The 21280-nt window shown below is 41.2% G+C and overlaps 4 protein-coding genes across 5 annotated transcripts in view; 3 read left to right on the forward strand and 1 right to left on the reverse strand.

Moving 5' to 3' along the window:
* Positions 1 to 6137, forward strand: part of LOC134012940 (myosin-11-like) — a 48977-nt gene extending 42840 nt beyond the window's left edge. For both annotated transcript variants that reach the window (XM_062452624.1, XM_062452634.1), the window contains 3 exons: positions 4230 to 4338; positions 4788 to 4960; positions 5502 to 6137. In XM_062452624.1, the coding sequence (XP_062308608.1) occupies positions 4230 to 4338; positions 4788 to 4960; positions 5502 to 5694 (475 nt within the window). In that variant the 3' untranslated portion in view covers positions 5695 to 6137. The remainder of the gene's footprint in view (positions 1 to 4229; positions 4339 to 4787; positions 4961 to 5501) is intronic.
* Positions 1 to 21280, forward strand: part of abcc1 (ATP binding cassette subfamily C member 1 (ABCC1 blood group)) — a 253278-nt gene that overhangs the window by 226662 nt on the left and 5336 nt on the right. The gene's annotated exons all lie outside the window — the stretch shown is intronic.
* On the forward strand, positions 12015 to 14922 carry LOC134012910 (uncharacterized). Its single transcript, XM_062452587.1, has 5 exons — positions 12015 to 12266; positions 13026 to 13148; positions 13272 to 13340; positions 13693 to 13789; positions 13979 to 14922. The coding sequence occupies exons 2-5, from the start codon at positions 13140 to 13142 to the stop codon at positions 14920 to 14922; spliced, it is 1119 nt and encodes a 372-aa protein (XP_062308571.1). The 5' UTR covers positions 12015 to 12266; positions 13026 to 13139.
* LOC134037853 (uncharacterized) lies at positions 14998 to 16126 on the reverse strand. The gene is made up of 2 exons (XM_062483406.1): positions 15497 to 16126; positions 14998 to 15355 (listed from the first exon to the last, which is right to left on the reverse strand). The coding sequence occupies exons 1-2, from the start codon at positions 16110 to 16112 to the stop codon at positions 15138 to 15140; spliced, it is 834 nt and encodes a 277-aa protein (XP_062339390.1). The 5' UTR covers positions 16113 to 16126; the 3' UTR covers positions 14998 to 15137.

Consider the following 21280-nt stretch of genomic DNA (forward strand, 5'->3'; position numbering starts at 1 on the left):
AATGGCTGTAATGTAGTGCTCACTACATTTGTTCAGAATATAAAATTATGAAATGAATTGATTTCAAATGATATAGCGAAGAAACACTCAGCCATACATGAAATCGCATAGGAAACGAATAGACCCATGTTGTGTTTCAAAGGGTTACGCGTAGGCTATTTTGATCGTATTTTCTGGGTTAGCAGCGACGTTCTTAGTATGAATTTTTAATATGTGGTGTCAGAAGGAGCTGTGATGTTGTAGAAAATACGGCTACAGCCTCGAAACAACCCCAAATAAGTGATTAGTAGCCTACATTCGGGTAGTGTCTATGGGAACCAGTTGTTTTAGAAGAAGCCAAAACAAGATGTTTCCTGAAGGCCAACGTAGTTAATAAATACGTAACGATTTAGCTGATCTTTTATGGGATAGAATAGCTCGCAGTGTAAAGCAATGTGCTTTGGTGAAATACGTGTTTTTGCTCTAGTGCAATCGAATCCCACTTCATGCGAGTCTGCAAATGTTTTATTTTGTCTCCATTTATTTTGTCGTGAATGGATGTAATGTAGTGCGCACGTAGCCTATACTTCAGTGGCGGCTGCTGGTCTTTCAAAGAGGGGAAGCTCATTTTCGGCCTACATCCTAAAAATGTTTTATTTATTTGGCTAGCCTACTGAATGAATGAACGAACGATCTAACAAAACAATATTAATCAAGGAGGAAATGTGGAAATTAGGTTAAACTGAAACAAGGAACGTGGTGTATAATTGTATGATGAAAATTGGTTAGCAATTTCGCCAAGCAAATACCAAGAAATAGGTTGCTGCAGCTTCGGTGACTTTTTGTAGTACAAAATTACTGTCAAATCAAAAGGAGATGCAGTCTTTCGACAGACCCTCCAATCATCACGCGGAAGCTCAGCGTCCAGGCCAGCCCACTCCTCCATTCACCCCCAGAGACGCTGAGCGTCCGAGGCGGGACATAATCTCAGCATTCATCCAATGACCGTATAGTTTCGAAGCACTGAAAAAAAACTGTTAAAAGCATCCCCATTGAAGTCCATGGAAGCTGAGCTTCAACAGGGAAATGCACTGTGACGCTACGGGAATGTATAAAAAGGAAATCAGTCAGTCGACCTGCTAATATATGTAGCTGATTCTGAAAGAACTCGTCTTCGATATGAACGTGTTCTAACGCATTTAAAATGTTAACACAATAGTAAATATTTGACCATTAATTTTTAGAAATTTTAGGGGACGCTGAGCTTCCCTTGCAGTCTTAAAGAAATCGCCACTGCTATACTTTCATATTCGCCGCAGCAAATATGCGATCCGACTTGAAAATCGCCAGTAATAGGCCTATGTTTGTGAATTTGTGACGAATCAGGTGATAGAGGAAGACTGATATGTGAACGCACAGCTGGGGAACCAGTTAGCGTAGAAACCAGTTAGCGTAGAAACCAGTTGGGCGACAACACCGGCAGTAGAAGATGGAATCGCGATTCAAACAGTACCATCAGCTAACTGAAAATATGTCCCCAAAAACGTAAATAAGCTTGACATTTATTTAGTGTAAAATCGCTCATTCAGAAAAAGCTCACTGGTAGCATCATTGTCAGTAACAACGCAAAATGCGATATAGACCTGTGTGGAGAAGCTGCCCGGTAAATTGTACTACTACAGTAGACTACTGCTGTGTTCGTCTTGGTAGCGATTGCGTTGGTTGAATTCGATTTAACGTTCCGTTGTGCGGTTTAGGCTGAAATTAATTATTTTCATGAACAGATTGACAAAGTTTAGGCTGTAGCAATGAAGTTCAGGTTAGTAGTCAGATAGTTTCACCTATTGAAAGACTTTTGATTTAAGTAAGGGGAGTGCCGAACATGTTCTGTCGCCGTTTGACTTCCTAAACAGCTGTGTAGATGTTTTTGTAGTGTGTCTCGTAGGCTACAGCGTTGCAGTGAGCAACACTGGTTTGAAACCACAGGTAATGATAATTTCACCAACAAATCGTTTACTTGTAATGTAATGTCATAATAAATGACGAAAATGTATTTGTGAGGAATGTTTATTTTAACGATTGAAAACAGATGCATCATAGACCACTGTAGTATGTGTTTCCCGGGCAACAGAGGCTAATGTCATGATGCTAATGACTACCGTTTCCGAAAGTAGATGTGGGCCTACTTCCTTAATAATATCAGCTAATATTGTACATTACATTTCATAATTGTGTTTCACATCACAAAGTAAAATGAGTAAATAGTTATCACCCTGGCCTCTTTGCTTGTGGCGTTTCTGCAGCTGCCTTGCAGTAAAGCTACTGGTATAGTTAGCCTAGCTATCCCCCAAGTCAAAGGAGACATGACATGCTGTTTTTGGATGCTTTTATATAGGCCTTAGTGGTCCCCTAATACTGTATCAGAAGTCTCTTTCCCGAAATTCAGCCTTGGTGCAGAATTACAGCCACTACTAGCAGTCCCACAAGGAGCTTTCCTCAGAACGCGCTGTTTTGGTGTCTGTAGCTTTAAATGCTAATGAGGAGCGGAGTGGCGGCACCATGCGCTAATGTTTACAATGGATGTATCGCAATGGCTGTTGCCCCGTTGCTGTAAGATGCCTCGAATTTGCCCATTCTCATTTGATAACCCTGGTTTGATAACCCTGGAGGTACACACTCAGTCATTTCAATGAGGGGAAAGGCGGATATCGTGCGCGCCATAACACCAACAGCAGAACGGTTATCCAAATAACAAAGAAGTGTACAACACTCACGTTACAGCATGTGTATTCACACACATACTTGATGATATCTACCTTTCCATTAGCAACAGTAACTCAACTGTTAGCTGCGGAGCTAATGTTACAGCCACATTCTAAGGGTAGCAAGCTAGGTAACCATATACAGTAAAGCTACAAAATAATATAGCGTTAGTTAACTTACTTGTCCGAGGTTAGTAGCTGGATGAAGGAGAGTTAGTACTGATCCACAATTTAATTTCAGCAAGGCCAGTTTTGTATTAGCTCAAGTTGAGGAAACAGTCGTGGCTGAAGTGTTTGGCGCAGACATACAAACAAATGCGCCTACAACAGAAGTTGTGTAGGCGCATTTCCAGAGAAAATACAATTAAGATACTGGGTCTTCAGAGGCTCGGATGAAGGAACTGTAAAAAGATTTTTGTTTTCCTTTGTACATCCAAACTGAGCAAATGTAATGCTTCATTCGTTTGCAAGCCATGTCTCTCGAGGATAAAAACACTTGCACGGTCTTAGCTCAGTTTCTTATGGGCGGGCCAGATTCTCTGGGCGGGCAAACCAGAGAGAGGGGAGGTAACCTTCCTCCTTGTGACGTAACAAAGAGGAGATTTTCAAACAGAGCAATTGAGCTTTCATTTTCTGAAAGGCGGAGAAGAACATCCAGGGCTTGGTTTACACCGATCGAAAATTCTAGCCACTGGGGGACCAAAGGCAGGCTAGGGGAACTCATATTAATGTTAAATAGCCTCCTAAAGTGAAGTTTTCATGTCATGTCACCTTTAACAGATGCGAAACGAATGTTCTGCTACAGGTACTCACGCGTATTTTCGACGTTAGTGACGTGTGACGTTAGTAACGTCAGTGACTGAGGCTAGCAAATTAGCCACCATTAGCTTCACTTTTCACCACAAAAACACAATTTCTACTTAAACCATGCAACGGAACGTAAATAAAAATAGAATCAACGCAATCGAGACCAAGACGAACCTTTTGACGCCGCCGTTGTCTATGTAGTCCAAATATTGACTGATCCTTAGGGGGGCGAAAATAAACAATAAATAAATAATATATATGTGAGAGAACAAAGGTTGTGCCCTTGCCGAAGGCAAAGCACACCCAATAACGAAACAGAATTTCCATATTTTCCTTACTACGCTTCGTTTAATTTCATTGCGAATGCCTTTGTTAATCGCATTCATTCAATCGCGGCAGCCCACTGCACTCCGTTGGATTATAAAAAGGACACCTGCAAAATATTAACCTGGTTCTCGAGTCGACACCGGCAAGATATTAACTTTGCAGAGTGCCCGGTTCTTTCTTTGATTGTGGGAAACTAAACCCATTCTAATTTGTACACACAGATTCCTGTAATTAATAGAGAGATCAGGGAGCCGCTATTGAAATGCGGGAGACTCCCGGACCTTCCGGGAGACTTGGGATGTCTGTCTTGAATTAGATTTTTAGGACAAATTTGGATGTATAAATGTATTTCAGAGAGAGACAGAATGGTGCTAAGACCATGCGTCAGAAGGAGAAGAAACTCAAAGATCTGACCATTCAAATGGAGGATGAGAGAAGGCAGGCGCAGCAGTACAAAGACCAGGTAATGTCCTCCAGTTTTTCTCTCATATTTCCTGGGAGTTTTTTTCCTGTTCCTTTAGACAAGGAGCCGATCAATAGGCATCTGTGAAGGCCTCGGTGACTTTGCTTGTAATTTGATTTGAGTAACACACAAACACTGTGTGACAAAAAATATATACACATAACCTCATACTGGCACAGTATGTGGGTACCTGTAGCTAATTTAACATCCAGGATTACGTGTTATAATATCCGTCTCCTACTCCCCCTGTCCTCAACATCACCCCGTCTCTATATCCATCCTTCCATCCACCCTTTCACTCATCTTCTTACCGTCCAACACTCACTTCATCCCACCTTCTGTCCTATCCACCCAACCTTCCTCCTCTCATTCCACACATCCCCTCATCTATCTCTGACTTCTTATATCCCTCCTGTCCATCATCCCTCCCTCTCCTCCCTCATCCGCAGGCTGAGAAGGCCAGCGTGCGCATGAAGCAGCTGAAGCGTCAGCTTGAGGAGGCCGAGGAGGAGTCTCAGCGCGTGGCAGCGGGCCGCAGGAAGCTACAGCTGGAGCTGGACGAGGCGTCTGAGTCCAATGACGCACTCAGTCGCGAGGTCTCATCCCTCAGGAGCAAAATGAGGTAACTCAAGTCACAAGTATTCTGGCTTATACACCAACTAGCTAATGTACTAACATTTCAGTGCAATAAGGTAGGCTGAGACTTCTGTCCTAATCACCATTCTTCATCTGGGTTAGCCTACCTAACTTGGTTTACAACTGAAGCACTTTTTCCCCCAAAAAATACACAATACACAATCGTGACCTCAAGGCCAAATCTGCCCATCAAACAATCAGTGATGAATCTACAACAAACCTCTTTATGATGCCACTGTTCCTCCTCTTCCTTTGACTGCTACTACTCTGCTTCAACCCTGTACTTCTCAGATACTACTTTTAGCTCTCTCTCACACACAGGGTTTACTGCAAAAATATTAATTTTATCACCATCTTGGAGAGCAAATAGGACATATTCTATTTCCTTTCTGAGGCTACTGCTTGTGCTTGGACAAATCAGGTTTAACCTCTACTTGTCCCCTGTGACTGTCATTCTTCTATCTCCTATCTTCATCTATCTTCTTTCTCGAATTCCCACTTTTCACAACATTCCCCGGATTTCCCAGGCGTGGCGGGGAGCCGTCTTTTGGCGGCAGCCCTCGTCGTCTTGGCAGCATGGGGAACGTCAGTGCCAGTGCTGGTCGGAGAAGCAGGAATAATGACAACTGTGAGATACGAGAGGGGGAGGAGCCACCACCACCCTCCACACCACCTTTAGAACAGCAGGCAGTAAACGGAGAGACTTCTCCTGATGAGTAGAGGGGAATGCACACACAGATGTCGTATGATTTTAGTTACTAGTATTCCCACAGTCTTAACCAACTGCAGCGTGACACGCTTTAATTGACTTGTAAAGGGCTATTCTTCAATTTGGGCTGTCTTTATATTTTATTAAATTATTTAAGTCTTATTGTAGTTGACACAAAATAATGATCTACATGAATTTTAGACTATATATTGAATAGTTTTTCATATAGATTTTTGGAAATTAATTTATTGTATAGGAAATTATTTGTGTTCAAAACTTCTCACTCGTGCACCATTTTCGGATGTTTTGTTCGAGTAAAACAAATAACATTACACTCAAGAGTTCATCTGCAATTGTATATGTTATTAGAAATGTGTAATTTGTCACATCTCAACACCCATTCATTCTTATCCATTCAAATTTTAATTAGATCAATTAGATAATTTGGATTGAAAAATATCTTCTTTTTTTACATTCATTCTATAAAGAATGTATTCACCTCAAGCTTGCTTCCTTGATTTTGTTTGATCAGAAAAAAACACTTTTGGACGTTATGTAGGCTACATTTATTGTGTAAAGGTTGGGAATGACACCACATGAAACATTAGCAAACTATATACCTCCTAAGATGCAGGCAGGTGGAAAACACGAGTCCTCAACACAAGTCTTTGCAGTTAGTACAGTGGCTGGCAAAGGGGCCAGGCAAAGCATCATGCAGAAAAAAATCCCCTGGAGGGCAGGAGTATGAGCAGAGCAGACACATGGCTTCTGAAACTCTTTCTTAAAAACCTGATGCTGCATCACAGGGTGCACCTCCATAGTTTAGAGTGGCTTCCTCTCCTCACTCGATTTGGCCAGATATGACAGAGGTTGGTGGTATATGTAAGGAATAATGCCCGACGAGGTGTACAATCTCAGCGGGCACCTTGATATCAATTTGAGGTCAAATATTAGTCAAGACTTGATCAAGATGCTCTATAACATCATTTAAAATTCAGTTTGTATGGCAATTTATTCCAGTGGTAGGTGGGTGAAAATAGGAAACTAATCCCACACAGAAATTGGTTTAATGTATATGTAGGCCAATATGCTTGTTATTTTAGACGTAGAAATTGATGTAATACAGACATCAGACTGACATCAATGATTCGTATGTTTACTTAGGATTATATAATTTAATTAGATTTATAAATTTATATTAATCGCTTTATTACGTTTAAATAGCATTTTTTTCCAAATTGAGGCCTCAAAACGCATCCTTTTGGCACATCTCCTTTTGAACCGTATATAGCCGATACATGAATTCACACCCAGTGATGTGCTTTTAGCTAATATTGTGCTTTTAGCTTATTGTCATCAGTATCTGGCAGTTTTCAGAAATAAATCGGTGATTGACAGCAATGTACCACAATTGTTCCCAAATGTGAAGCTCCAGCTGGAAAGTGTTAATTTGTGTTTTACAGTAGGTCTAATGTTTCACAGTGAAAAAACATTGACATTTGATGTCTGAAAAACAAAAATTTAACAGATCTAGACACAATGCCCATTTAATGAGGATTTCTCCAATAGTATGAACCTGCAGAGCCGGAGACCCCGGAGAGCTGCAGTTTCAGGACCGCAGTTCTCGGACCCTCGTTTTATCTGACAGCGCCACCTAGCGAATTGGATGACGAAAGGCAGTGTCACTAGATCGCAACAAGATATTTGAATGGTTTGCGAGGCAAGAAACAAGGAAAACTCTGGCATATGTGATGTTTGATGACACAATTATATAGAAAGGTATAATATTATAAAATATGTTTTAATAATATAGAAAGGTATAATATTTGAAAATATGTTAGAATAATAAATATTGTATAATTAAAGAAATTAAAATCACATAAAATTAGAACATTTTACATATTTCATAGATGTCAAGATCCAGTGTAATTTGATAAAATTAAGTAAGTAAATTAAGGAAGATAAAATAGTCTAAAGAAAAGGTGGAACATATATCAATGTGATAAAATGAAGTAAGCAAATTAAGGAAGGCAAGGCACGGCAAGTTTATTTATATAGCAAAATTCATACACCGTGGTAATTCAATGTGCTTCACATAAATACACAACGATGCGCTTCACATACATAAATACACAATGGCAATAGAATGTGTAAAAAATACATTATAAATAAATAAATAAAAGCAAAAGGTGATCATCAAAACATGATCATAACAACAGTAAATTATAGGAAATAAAAGCATGAGAAAATTAAGGCATAAAAAATACATAAAAAAATAAAAAACTGTAAAAGATAAGAAATAAAAGCATTTAAAAAAAAACACTAGTCTACTACTGTAAGCAATAATGCTTCAAAGGAACTGTTCATAGCCAGTTAGCAGAAAGCATCTGAAGGCAAGTTAGGTCTTTAGTCTAGATTTAAAACTGAAAATAGTTGGAGTGTTTTTAATGTTTTCAGGAAGTTGGTTCCAGAGGTGAACCGCATAATGGCTGAGTGCTGCTTCACCCTGTTTAGTTTGGACAGTGGGTTTTACCAATAGAAATGTATGCTGCGATCTGAGAGATCTGAGTCGTACGTACTGCTGAAACATGTCAGATAGATACTTTGGCCCGATTCCATTCAGTGACTTGAAAACAAGCAGCAGTGCTTTAAAGTCAATCCTGTAACTTACTGGGAGCCAGTATTTGCAGTGCAGGTATTTCAGTATAGGGGTTATGTGGTCAGTTCTTTTTGTTTTTGTAAGAACTCTGGCTGCTGCGTTTTGTATCATTTGAAATTGTTTTGAAAAGGTTTTTTTTTGAAAGGCCTGTGAACAGCCCATTGCAGTAATCAACCCTACTGGAGATAAAGGAATGAATTAGTTTTTCCAAGTCATCATTTGACATAAAACCCCTAAGTTTGGCAATGTTTTTCAGATGGTAGAACGCAGATTTAGTCATTGCTTTCATGTGGCTGTTAAAATTTAGATCACTGTCTAAAAGGAAACCAATATTTCTGACAGTATCCTTTGATTTAAGTCCTTTTTTGTTAAGAAGGGTGGCAATATTACATTTTTCCTCTTTTGTTACCAAAAATTATCACTTCAGTTTTGTCTTTGTTTAGCTGGAGAAAGTTCTGAGACATCCAGTGGTTAATTTGCTCAATACAATCACAAAGAGATTCAAGGGGACCATAGTCATTAGGTGTCAAAGCTAAGTAAATTTGGGTGTTGTCAGCATAGTTATGTTCAAATTATTATTTAGGATTTGTCCAAGTGGGAGCATATAAAGGTTGAATAGAAGTGGACCCAAAATTGAGCCTTGGGGGACTCCACAGGTCAGGGACGTAGGTGTTGAGGTGCAGTTGCCAACTGCAACAAAAAAACTCCTGAAATCATACAAGTATGATTTCAGCCACTTACAACAACACCTGAGACACCAACCTACCTCCAACCTAGTGTTCTAGTCGGTGAAGTAATATGTTGTGATCAACAGTGTCGAAGGCTGCACTTAAGTCCAGCAATACTAGGACTGATGCTTTATCTGCATCTGTATTTAGGCGTATGTCATTTATAACTTTAACAAGAGCTGTTTCAGTGCTGTGATTAGCACGAAAACCTGACTGAAAGTCATCAAGGCAGTTATTCAGTGTCAAAAATGTGGTTAGCTGATTAAAGACAATTTTTAAAATAATTTTGCATACGAATGGTAAATTGGATATGGGCCTGTAGTTGTTTAATGTGGAGGCATCCAGGTTATTTTTTTCCAGTAGGGGTTTTACAACAGCTGTTTTCAGTGAGTTAGGGAATGTGCCAGTCTGTAATGATGTATTTATGATTTCAAGCAGATTTGTCATTAGGAGGTGAATGACAGATTTTAAAAAGCTGGTAGGTAGAATATCCAATTTACATGTGGAAGAGTTGAGGTTTTGTACTGTTTTTTCAAGACTTTTAACATCAATCAAGCTAAATTCAGACATCACGTTAAGTGCTCCTCTTTTTGTCGCTGGTGGTTCGGAAGGAAGATAAAATAGCCTAAAGAAAAGGTGGAAAATATATCAATGTGGACAGGTGTGATGCCTGGAGTGACTTTAAAACGTTTTCTGGGACTACAGAGAACCAATGAACACCCTGCAACATGTGCCTTAAGGATTGGGGCACATTTGCAGATACTCTGAACTCGTTCTAGAGTTGCTTTGATGGGCTTAACTTCACCAAAGTGCCAAAGTCAACAAAGCATTATGTCCTGAGAACATCAGTAATAACAAGCTCCTGGAGACCTGCTACAAACAACTGGCCCTGTCTTCTGTGAACTGTTCAACTGGTCCTTGGAGGAACACACAGTTCCAGCTCTGTGGAAGACCTCTGCCATCTGCCTTGTTCCAAAGAGCAGACCCAGACTTCCCAATGACTTCCGACCTGTAGCTCTTACATCAATGGTGATGAAGAGTTTTGAATGTCTGATACTTTTGCAACTACAAGAGACAGTCCAGAACTTGGCAGATCAACTCCAGTTTGCCTACATGAAGAGTAGAAGTCTAGATGATGCTGCCCTTACATTGCTGCATCATGCACTCCCATCTGGAAAAACTAAAAGCACATGCTAGGCTTGTGTTTGTGGAATATCTCTAGTGCCTTTAACAGAATGTAACCACATCTGTTGGGAATACAACTACCAAACATGAGTAAATCCTTGATTCATACTGCAGATAATTAAATTCCACACACACACACACACACAGGGTTCTGTCTTCTCCCCAGTCAGAATACTTATGCAATGTACGTATTCTGTGATTCATTTCATTATTTTATTCTATGCTCTATTATACATAAATATCAAAGTTATCTGAGGAAATATAAGTTCAACTCTAATCAGTTATACTTTATGTGTCTGACACCACAAAGTTCTGGAAAAGTGAAGTTATATTCTATTCTATTTTCTATGGCTTTTGCAGTCACTCAATCTCAACCACAAATGTGTAATGTTAGAGGCAAGACAAGGTTGACTCTCAGGGCAGATTCAAGGGGTGTGGGGGGGGGGGGGGCGGGGCGACGACGACCATGTAGAGACAGAAATGACTTGCCGTAAGATAAATAACATAAGGCCATGTAGTTTGTTTAATAAAAGAGCAAGCTATATACCTGTTTAATAGGAAAGGTAACCTTAAATGACTTATTTTGTGATCGGGCGCTATATATATAAAAAAAACTACTTGACCTTCCAGGGGGGGGCCGTTGGTATAATGGTAGGGGAAACACTGCCCCCGATGATAAACTAGTCCAGAGATGAAGACCTTTTCTGCTTCCTGCAAGGACAGATTCCTCAGCATACTCAGGCCGTATATCATGGCCTACAAAAATTATATGGTTATTTTTTAAGATATTAGGCTGCAGATTTGATTTAGCTGACAGATCAAATCCACTTGCTTTTATCATTTTTTTAAAGTTTTATTAATGTGCTGGCTTTATTATATAAGACACCTACAGTAGTTGGGCTTGCCAAAATCGCACTATGGTTTCAATAGAACAAAACAAATAGTCTAAAAGTTCGTATTTCATCAAATTATCATAAGTGAACAGATAATTGTACCAGAATTGTTTTAAACATTTAGCTAACTTAAATATGTTGAACAATACTTGATTCACATAAGCTACGTTGCGCTACTGTTTCATTAAACAAATAAACAAAGAGTAACAATTTACAGTTCGTTTTGAAGCAAGCTATGTGTGTAGCTAGCTAGTGCTATAACTACCGAATGTTAGCTAATCAAGTAGCTTGTTTGACTTTGAAAACCACTCCGGTGTCGTGAAATGATTTCGACAGCAAAGTTTAAGTTAGCTAGCTAGCTAACGTTAGCTAACTTTATTGTCCAATTCAAGACACCAGAATTGTTTTATACATAACCATACGCGATTCACATTATAGCTACTTACACTCTGATTCTAGTCCATCCTGTTCTGAGCCGTAATCCTACAATATTCACTACTGCAGGAAAATATTGATTATCTTGTTCCGGTCAGGGCCGGATTAACCATTAGGGCAACTGGGCAATTGCCCAGGGGCACATGACATCTAAGGGGCCCTGGACAATGTCAACTAAAATATTTAGTTGACATAGATTTAAGCCTTGTTGCCCAGGGCACAGAAAATTGTTAATCCAGCCCTGGTTCCGGTCCATGTTTATCCAATTCGCTACGTGGCGCTGTCAGATAAAACGCTAGAACTGCGGTCCTGAAACTGCGGTCCAGAAACTGAAGCTCTCCGGCTCTCCGGGGTCTCACACCTGTAGATGGCGCTGTGTTAGTAGCCTCTGGTTATGACAAGGTCAAGTGTGAGCCGCGAGAATAGGCCATTATCACGCTGATACGTAGTACTTCCGCATTCAGTGATCTTTGTGCACTGCCACTTCCGGTGGATCACTCATCACTCTGGCGAACCTATGATGGACGATTATAAGTTAACTTATACTGCATCCCTGGTAAATTTACCCAAAATAACTTTTTCTGACGTACATCGACTAACTGAACAACACTCCATCACAGCCCGCTCCAAAGTGGACAAGGGATACAGTTTCTTTTTCGAGAACTTCATCTACGACTACGAAGGTGAGTGGCTACTAGCTAGCTAGCTAACATAACATTAGCTAGGTAGGTTAGCTTATGCTAACGTCAGTTTGGCGTCAGCTCAGATGTTCGTATGGTTATAATGTGTTTAACCTACGTTAAATCCAAGTAAAGTAAGATTATTCACCTTTAAATGAGGCTGAGTCAATTCACCCTTTTAATTTGTATTCTGATAGGAAGAACGTTAGCCTCTGTCAGTGTCAGCTAGCTAACGTCAGCATAGGAGTGTCCCTTTTGCTAGAATGAAAAATCCACAGTATATGCATTAATTATTTTGTCCACCAGTGTCCAACATCATTGACAGGGCGGTGGCTGTCAGGTCTAGGTGTTACAGGTCGATGAAGAAGCGAGAACAGCCCCATTATTTGAAGGTTATTTTAAGAAGCTAAGGCATAATGGCAAGAAATGTAACCCCTTCCACTGTTGCCTGTTTACATCAAGTCAGTCAACAGCCATGTGATTTGTGACATACGTACGGTATGCAAATATCAATATATATCATGATAATGTAACTTTGCATTTAAATTCTTTAATATCCTTTTTGTTGAATCCAGCAAGTTAATGGTGTAAGGGGTTAACTACTCTACTGCGGTTGCAGATTTCCTAGACTGCGGTTGCAGATTTCCTAGGATTTTTGGTTAATTGTAATGCTCTTTCTTACATTTCTGTATCATTTGCAACAAGATTTTCATTTTAGTTTAACTTTAGCAACTAACATTATTAGTGTTGTCTTTAATGTAGATTGTTTTCCAAGCTGATGCAGCCGAACTTCAAGAAACCTCATGCAGCTGTACAGCAGGCAAGGTTCTGTGCAACCATCTAGTGGCCTTGTTGTTCCAGAGTGCCCATTACAGCATGTTGCAGGTGAGGGCTGTGGTCTGGGATGTTAACATGGGCAGGTTGATTGGAGTGACACTGGTTCTAGAGGTCTACCTTTGATTGTTAACAAGCACATCCCGGTTTGCTTTTCTATCTCTTGTTCTGCAGGTGAGAGCTGTACCACCACCTGTGGCCTGCACAAGCTCTCTGCAAACATGGCATCGACCAAGGACAAAGGTAACATTGTAGCCGCGCGGAGCTGCACCGCATTGAATAGAATTCCAGTCTATTTTTCAGCCGTGGCGTGAGCTGCCCCAAGTGCCACCCTTAACTCCACGAGCAGTGTATCCCAAACGTTACGCCTGGGACACACTGTTCGCGGAGCGAAGCGTGGCACACGGGGCAGCTGAAAAATAGACTGGAAGTCTATTCAAAGCGGTGCAGCGCAGCTGTACGTCTGGCTACATTGGTTAACATGGGAGTGAATTGGAAGCGGTGCCACTCTGTGTGGCTACCGCGAGCATAGTGTTTACACCATTACAAGCAAGATACTATTACAATCATGGCTACTTGTTAATATCATTCCCAGGGGATCCATGCAGAGCCGGTTCAGGACTTGGTTGTTAGGAGACCAAAGCCATCTGCCAGGAGTGTATGCAAATCAACACTCTATCAAGCATACACAGGTAATGTTACTGTAACTAATATCATACTGTTGGCTGCCGTATAATACATAATTGTATCTTGCCACTTTTATACACATAATTATGTAGCAAATATAACACACAGTAGTGTAACAGCAGTGAGCAATTCTCCAGAAAGACAAGAGATGTGTGGATAATTTAACACTTACTGTTTTTAATTTTACATTTCAGGATCCCTCCCAGACCCGCAAGTCTTGTCTCTTGGGGAAGGACTGAAAAACCTCAGGCCGCAACCACTAATATCCTCAGTGCTGCATGGCTTGTCTCAACTCTCCATGGTCGACTCCAGGTTCGGACCTGTGCCGCGAGGTTCACCCCTGTCCTACCAGTGTCCTCCTGTGGTCAAACGCGGAAATTATGTCCAACACCCAGGTGCACCAACATTCCCTAAACTGCCTTTAGAGGGGTCAACATTTCCCACTACTTTTCCAAACGTTGACCCAAACTCCCAACAGTTTCTCCATTTGGACAGCTTAACTGTGACACACGAGATGGCAGCTGAGAGAGAGGAGCAGACACGTGAGCAGTCTGAGTGCCCATTATGGCAAGCTTTACGCAAGCCTAGAGTGACAGCTAGTAGGTTCTATGAGGTTAGCCATGTGAAAGGGCCGTCTTCTGGTCAGACCCTGGCAGGGCGGATACTTAAGGGAGTACACCAGACTCCCGCCATGAAAAGGGGCCTTGAACGCGAGCCACAGGTGCTGGAACAATATTCAAAACATTTCAATGTAAATGTCTCACGCTGTGGATTTGTTATCCATCCCGATGCTCCTCACATCGGGGCTAGCCCCGATGCGAGGGTATATGACCCTAGTGCCATTCCGTGTTTTGGGCTTGCTGAAGTTAAGTGCCCAGACATCTCCAGCATTTCTGAGGCAGGACATGTAAAAATTGTGAATGGTCAGGCAAAACTGAAGCAGAATCATAAATACCACTGGCAGGTTCAAGGCCAACTGGCAGTAACTGGATTGAGTTGGTGCGATTTTATAACAGATACTGAGGGAGACTTAACAGTCGAAAGGGTCTGGAGGGATGATGAAATGATAAAAGAGATGGTGGACCTGTACTTCTTTGGTACATATATGAATGTGTATCTTCAGCAGAAAGTGAAATGAACTGAATGAATAAAGGAAATGAATGAATAAAAGATTTTATTAATTCCCTTTTTCTGAGTACATTATTTACATATTTACATTATTTGAATACTTTCAGGATGGACTGACCTTTACAATTGATTATAGATGAATGACTTCTCATTCATTATATACATCTCATTCAATATATACAATGTATTCAGTATACAGTTGAATGCATGTGATCGGGGGAAACACTATTCAACAGGGATGTAGCCTTTTAAATCAAGTGGTCCCTGGAAGTTGGTCATCACACAGCAGACGGTCCACAGCTGGTTGACTGTCCCAGACAAGGTTAGAGGGAGAGTGTGTTCCCAGATGCGATATTCCTTGACTCTGCGTATTGCTCTTTCCACGAGGATTCGAAGTCGGGCGATTGCTTGTGTTTTTAGAGCATCCTCTTTGGTGAACTGCGCTGTGGTTAGAGATGAAATAAGTTCATTTCTATTATTTCAGTGAGTGCCTCAGTACTTTTTTAAACATTTGTCTGCACACCTTAATGATTATCATTTTGGTCACAGTTTTAATTTGAAATGTTCATTCCTTTCATGCCTACCTGTCATCTTGAAGGGTGGTATAATCAGCATTGCCCCACGGTCAGCTAGCAGCTTCTCGATGGTGAAACCCTTGTCTGCCATGCAGCCATCTCCTGGCTCCAGTAAGTCCAGCAGTCCACTTTGTTCAGTCAGCTCTCGGTCAGAGATGGAGCCGGTGAAGAGACTTGACACAAAAGTCACAGCACTACATGGGGCAATCCCAATTAATCCCTTCAAGGTTGTCGTGTTTTTGTACGATGAGAAAACCTCAGACTGGAGAGTGAGGGATGATGGATTCTGGCATCGCACCTCGGTGCAGTCGATGATTACCCGAACATCTGGACTGTACTGCACAAATTTGCTTGGCATGGTGTTCTTGACTTGCTGTTTACTCATCCAGATGGGAAGGGAGCCAAGGAGCAGGTAAAGGTAGTTGGCCCACGTTATAACAACACGGGAGACAGTGGACACACTGACCTGAAACATGTCAGCCAGCACCTTCTCTTGCAGGCCTGCAGCAACTCTGCAGCAGAAAAGAAAAAACTCATCAACCAGTTGCAGCCTACGCGTTGGACTGGGAGAAATGGGTTCAAATGTTTGTCCCTTTTTCTGAGCTTTCGACCAATAAACCACCATGGAGGCAGATGGTTGAATTGCCTCCCAGAAGTGACAAAAAACATATCTTGACGTGAATCTTGTGTAAAAAAGGATGTCCTTGTCTGAGACACAAAATCGGTGAAAATGCACTTCACCCACTTTCAGCTGTGACAGCTCTGTTGTCAGCTCCTTGATTTTGTCTTCCAGTTGCTGTATGTGTGCAGCAGCAGCATCCAGTGCACCTGTATGAGAGGAGAGAAAAAATTAAAACATCTGACCCAGATTTTGTCTGTGACTTGCATATTGGAAGTTTTTTGGACCTCTAAAGCTACATGAAATAGCTTTTTATAGCTCAATATTCACCTTTACGTTTAATCAAGTAAGATATAAAATGCAATGTTTGTACTTGTGATGAAGCTGGTAGGTCATCATGAGGAGGTAGTCCAACATTTCAGAACACCGGCAAACACTGACATACCTGGTTTAAGAGCAGAACCGTAATCATGTTCTGTCATCACCACCGAAGCTGCGACCTCCTCCATCGCCTCTTCCTCACATGGTAGGGGCTGCTCCAGAGGAAGGGCTGGACAAACGTCATGGCCTAAGCGAGTTGATGCTCTTTTATAAGCAGACTCCCTTCTTGACAGTCCCCAGTTGTTCCACTGGAAACGGGAGGGCACAGAACCGATTTGCAGACGCTTGATGCGACCTCGGTTGGTAAAGTTAGCCACGTCAGCTAACGCTAGCCTGCTAGCACTACCTGTAGCGTTAGTGTAGTCTGATTCACTAAAGTGCCGGCTACAAACAAACGTGCTACCTTGTTTTATTTTAAAGTTTGGCCCCTCATCCCGGCGAACCTCTTTAATCCACTTCTTCCTTAGACTCAATTCAGTCGGGAATCCATGGAAACTTAAGTAGGGTTGGCGTTGTTTGTTCGATTTACAAAGTGGAACAGAGCAGTGACATCTACTAGTAGCCTTCGTTTCAGCCATTGTTGAACTGCGCCGGAAGTGGACATGCACAAAGTTGACAAATCCCGCCCATGAAACCCGGAAGCGTGATAATCCCCTATTATTAACCCTCACGCTCTCCTTAGCGTCTGTATAGGCAGCAAGTCGTTGTGACACTGCAGTGATGCGTTCGACATGGACTGCGGCTGCATGAAACGACCGGCGAGAGTAGCCGCTTGCAGTTGGGGGGAGTGGAAAACGGCTCTGTAAAGTCGGACATTTCAGCTTCTCGTGGTTTGCTGCGTTGACGTCAGTCATGGCCTATCAAGCGCTGTTTGATTACTTTACTTTATTGGGTGTGCTTTGCCTTCGGCAAGGGCACAACCTTTGTTCTCTCACATATGTATTGTTCTTTGAATCTTTATTCAACTTCCTATTATTCTATTTCTTCCGCGACACCTTTCAGCGCCTTCAAATCTTCAGCTATTAAAACCGTTCAGCTATCAAAAAATCCAGCAGTTTCAGGCAATGACTGCTATATCTTTTCAGCTTTGTACCTCTTATGCTTGAATTAATATAAATCAATATTCATAATATTTTTAACATGGTTTTCCAATGGAGTTTTTTTTCAAATCCTCTCAATCCTCTTCAACTTCTTCAACTTTCAAATCCTTCTTCTTCCTCAATCCTTCAGCTACAGCCACCATTTAAACTTTAACATGTTGACAAAACCCTAAACTATTTAAAAAAAAATCAGCATTTTGATATCTATTCAACTTTTTTAAATATCACTGATTATGTTTCATGAGTTTTTCAAACCGTTTCTGAGATTTACGTATTTGTGTATGTGAGAGCCTGAAGGCCGAAATATGCTTCTGCGTCTCCGTTTACGGATGGGCGGGCGCACGGATACGCACGGATACGGACGGATAGACTTCATTTATGGTTCTCCGTAGGCTGTGGGTGCTGAAAACAATTCACCGCCAGAAGAGTAGGTGGCGCAACGGTTTTTTGTAAGTCGTCGTGGAGTGTTTATTTACCTAGGTTATCGAGAAGTCGGAGCAAATTTACAAATTAGCCGGTTAATCAATAAAATACGCACATTTGTGCGCCCGCCCATCCGTAAACGGAGACGCAGAAGCATATTTCGGCCTTTTAATACTGACCAATCACAGCCAAGGGGGTCTCCGTAGCTCTCCGTCGCTCTCCGAAATTACAACGGATAGTTAGAAAATTCAGGAGGTGCACGTCGAGCTCTCCGGGGCTCTCCGAGGGCTGACGGAGAGCTCGTAGAGGGCGTTCCACGGAGACGAGGGCGTTCTCATGTGTCCGTTTTTCGAAAAACGCAGAATATATCGGCCTTAAGACTAGGCAATCTCTTGGGAGACCCGCACTAGCTCAAATTACAAATACTTTCACGACCTAAATCAAAAATCCGAGATTGCAGTTCTACTCGAAATCGCTTTCTCAACAAAGCCCAATGGTTGGGAATTTTTGGGGGTGGCATTTTTCACTCAATCCAAGCTCCAGCTCAAACTTGTGTGCTAGAACGTCTCTATCACGTTGTATCCATGCGTCGTTGCTAACATGTGCTGATGTTTTGACGTAGGCTAGCACTGAGTTCCCTTTGTTGACAGAAGGCACTTTTTGCCACAAAAACATAATTTCAACTTAAACCATGCAACGGAACGTAAATAAAATTAGTGGTGGGCCGTTATCGCCATTAACACGCGTTAACGCGCTGCGACTCTTATCGGCGATAAAAAAAATATCGCCGTTAATCTATTCTCAAAGTTGGGTTGGGAGCTGGGTCTATACTACGCAAGCTATGATGACTTTCACCTTGATATTTTAGCGCGGATGTATACCTAGCCAAATTGCACTGTAGGGGGCGAGAACGAGTCTTCGAACCTGTGTGTATGCCTTGTGTATGAAATTATCACATCAAACGTGACGTGCTAACATGGATTCAGCTATGAAGCCGCCTGGTTTGCTTCAGGGAAAATTTATTTTTAAGAAGCTTCCCAATGGAAACCTCGACAAGATTAAGGTTGTTTGCACCTTGTGCTATGCGGAATTAGTTTACTGTAGGAGTTCTTCCAGTCTCAAATACTACCTAAACGCAAAGCATCCCTTAGCTAATGCGGAAGATGCCGGGCCAAGCACTGATGTAGCGCAGGGGAAGAGTCGTCGTCAAACTACGATGTTTGAGTGCAACCGAGGCAAGCCCGTCAGCACAGCTCTATCAGCCAAGCTAGCTAATCTAATAAACAGTTAATAAACAAAAGTACATCTTATTGAACATAATTTATTTTCATTACCAATTATCATAGTAGAACAGCTTTCTCAAGCAGTTTGTGATGCATTTTGGAAACAGGAGATGAGCTCCTGGTCTATGCGCCACCTGGCTTGAGAAACACGTTCTTAAAGACTTACTTTTAGTCATTATTTGGGTAGCACACATATTCTGAATGCCTTCGGCGGAATTCAAATGAGCCATTTTAATCAAGATTCATCTAGATTAACGCCAAGATTACAGTGAGATTAATCTAGATTAAAAAAAATAATCTATGCCCACCACTAATAAAAATACAAGCAACTCAATCGCTAGCAAGACGAAACTTTTGACATAATAATATATATGTGAGAACAATGGTTGTGCTCGCCGAAGGCGTGAGCACACCCAAAAAGAATAGGTAGAAACACTTAAAGATCCTGTTAAGTAAATTCCATGTTTTGCTTCTAAGTACATTATATACGTGTGAAATGAGTTCCTGAAAACGTGCAAAGCGCTAAAAGTTTTTCTGAAATGTAGTTAGACCGAAGAACAGTTTCTCTTCCGTTTTCAGATCAGGTTTTAATGGGCGGAGCCAAAAAACTACCTATCTACCTATCATTTCGACCTATCTACGTAGGTCAGATCACTGAATGGCTCCTCCTGCTGCTACTGTTATTGTAGCTTACATCAGCTAGCTAGCTAGCTAGCTTCAGGATGTCTCCCACCACCCACAACTGCATCTTCCCTGATGCAAGAACTCCAGCTGCGCTGCAACGCCATTTAAGTTCCCTATTGATAATGAAAGGAAAAATAGGTGGATAGATTTTGTGAAGAGCCACGCTCATGGAAAGCTTCGGATAAACTCCAACAGCCGCCTCTGCACTGACCATTTCATGGCGGACAGTTTTAACATGGACCAGAGACAGACGGGGTTCACCAACACACGGCTTCTCTTGCAGCGCGAAGCCGTACCGAGCATCGCCCCCCCGGCCGTTCATCCTCCGGGCGCACCTGGACCATCCACCGCCGCCAGCAGTTCATCACTCAGTTCTGTGTGCTTGTTATAATTATACTAGATAACTTTTCCAGAGGTATCTCTGCTATGAGTTAGTGCAAACCGCTAACTTGATATTAGGCTACTCGGTGTAGAATGATGGTATTTTGGTGAAATGGTAGCTAATGTGCTAGAAGTAGTTGGAGAGCTCACTGTCTGCTGTCTCTGGTGTACATTTTTACTCCTGTGTTACAGCTCAGGGGAACATTTCATTTATATGCATCTCAGTGATTCTTGAGAAGTGGGACAAAACAGGGTTCAGAATGTAAAAAATAAAACCTTATGCTCAGACAAATTAAACTGTATGTACATATCTAACAAGTACTAAGCTAATGAGCAATGCTTTGATCCAACCTCCCAACCTTTCTCTTTATTATCAAAATGGGCACTTTACCTTGCCAGCGCTTCTTTTGTGTCAACACCATCAGACACCTAAAATCCAAATTAATTTCCACTTACATTATGCTAGAACTATAAAAAGTATAGTAAACACACATTTCAACAAGGCTGACAAATGTCATGATAAAATTACTTTCAAAAAGTATTTATATAAATATTATTAAGATGTCCATCTGTGTTTTGGTCATTGTACTGTCTAATCTAATTTAAAATTTACCTTTAAAAGCAATCAAGATGTTTTTAAGATTTCAAAACACATTTTCATGTTGGAGACAGATTACATTTTCACATATGACCAACAATTCCTCAACAAATATGAAATATTATAATGAAATATTATCAAAATATTCATCTTACAGAGGTGACATAGACCTGACAGAGTGGACTGATATCTGACGGTGGTGAAATAAAACTGAACCACTGAATTAATTCAAACACAAACAATGAGCATGTTATCATTTACAAACCATTTATTTAAAAAATGTAAGTTTAAGTATTTAAATTCATTTCATTGAAACAAAAATGT

This window comes from Osmerus eperlanus, chromosome 2, assembly GCF_963692335.1.
Source record: "Osmerus eperlanus chromosome 2, fOsmEpe2.1, whole genome shotgun sequence".
NCBI lineage: Eukaryota > Metazoa > Chordata > Actinopteri > Osmeriformes > Osmeridae > Osmerus > Osmerus eperlanus.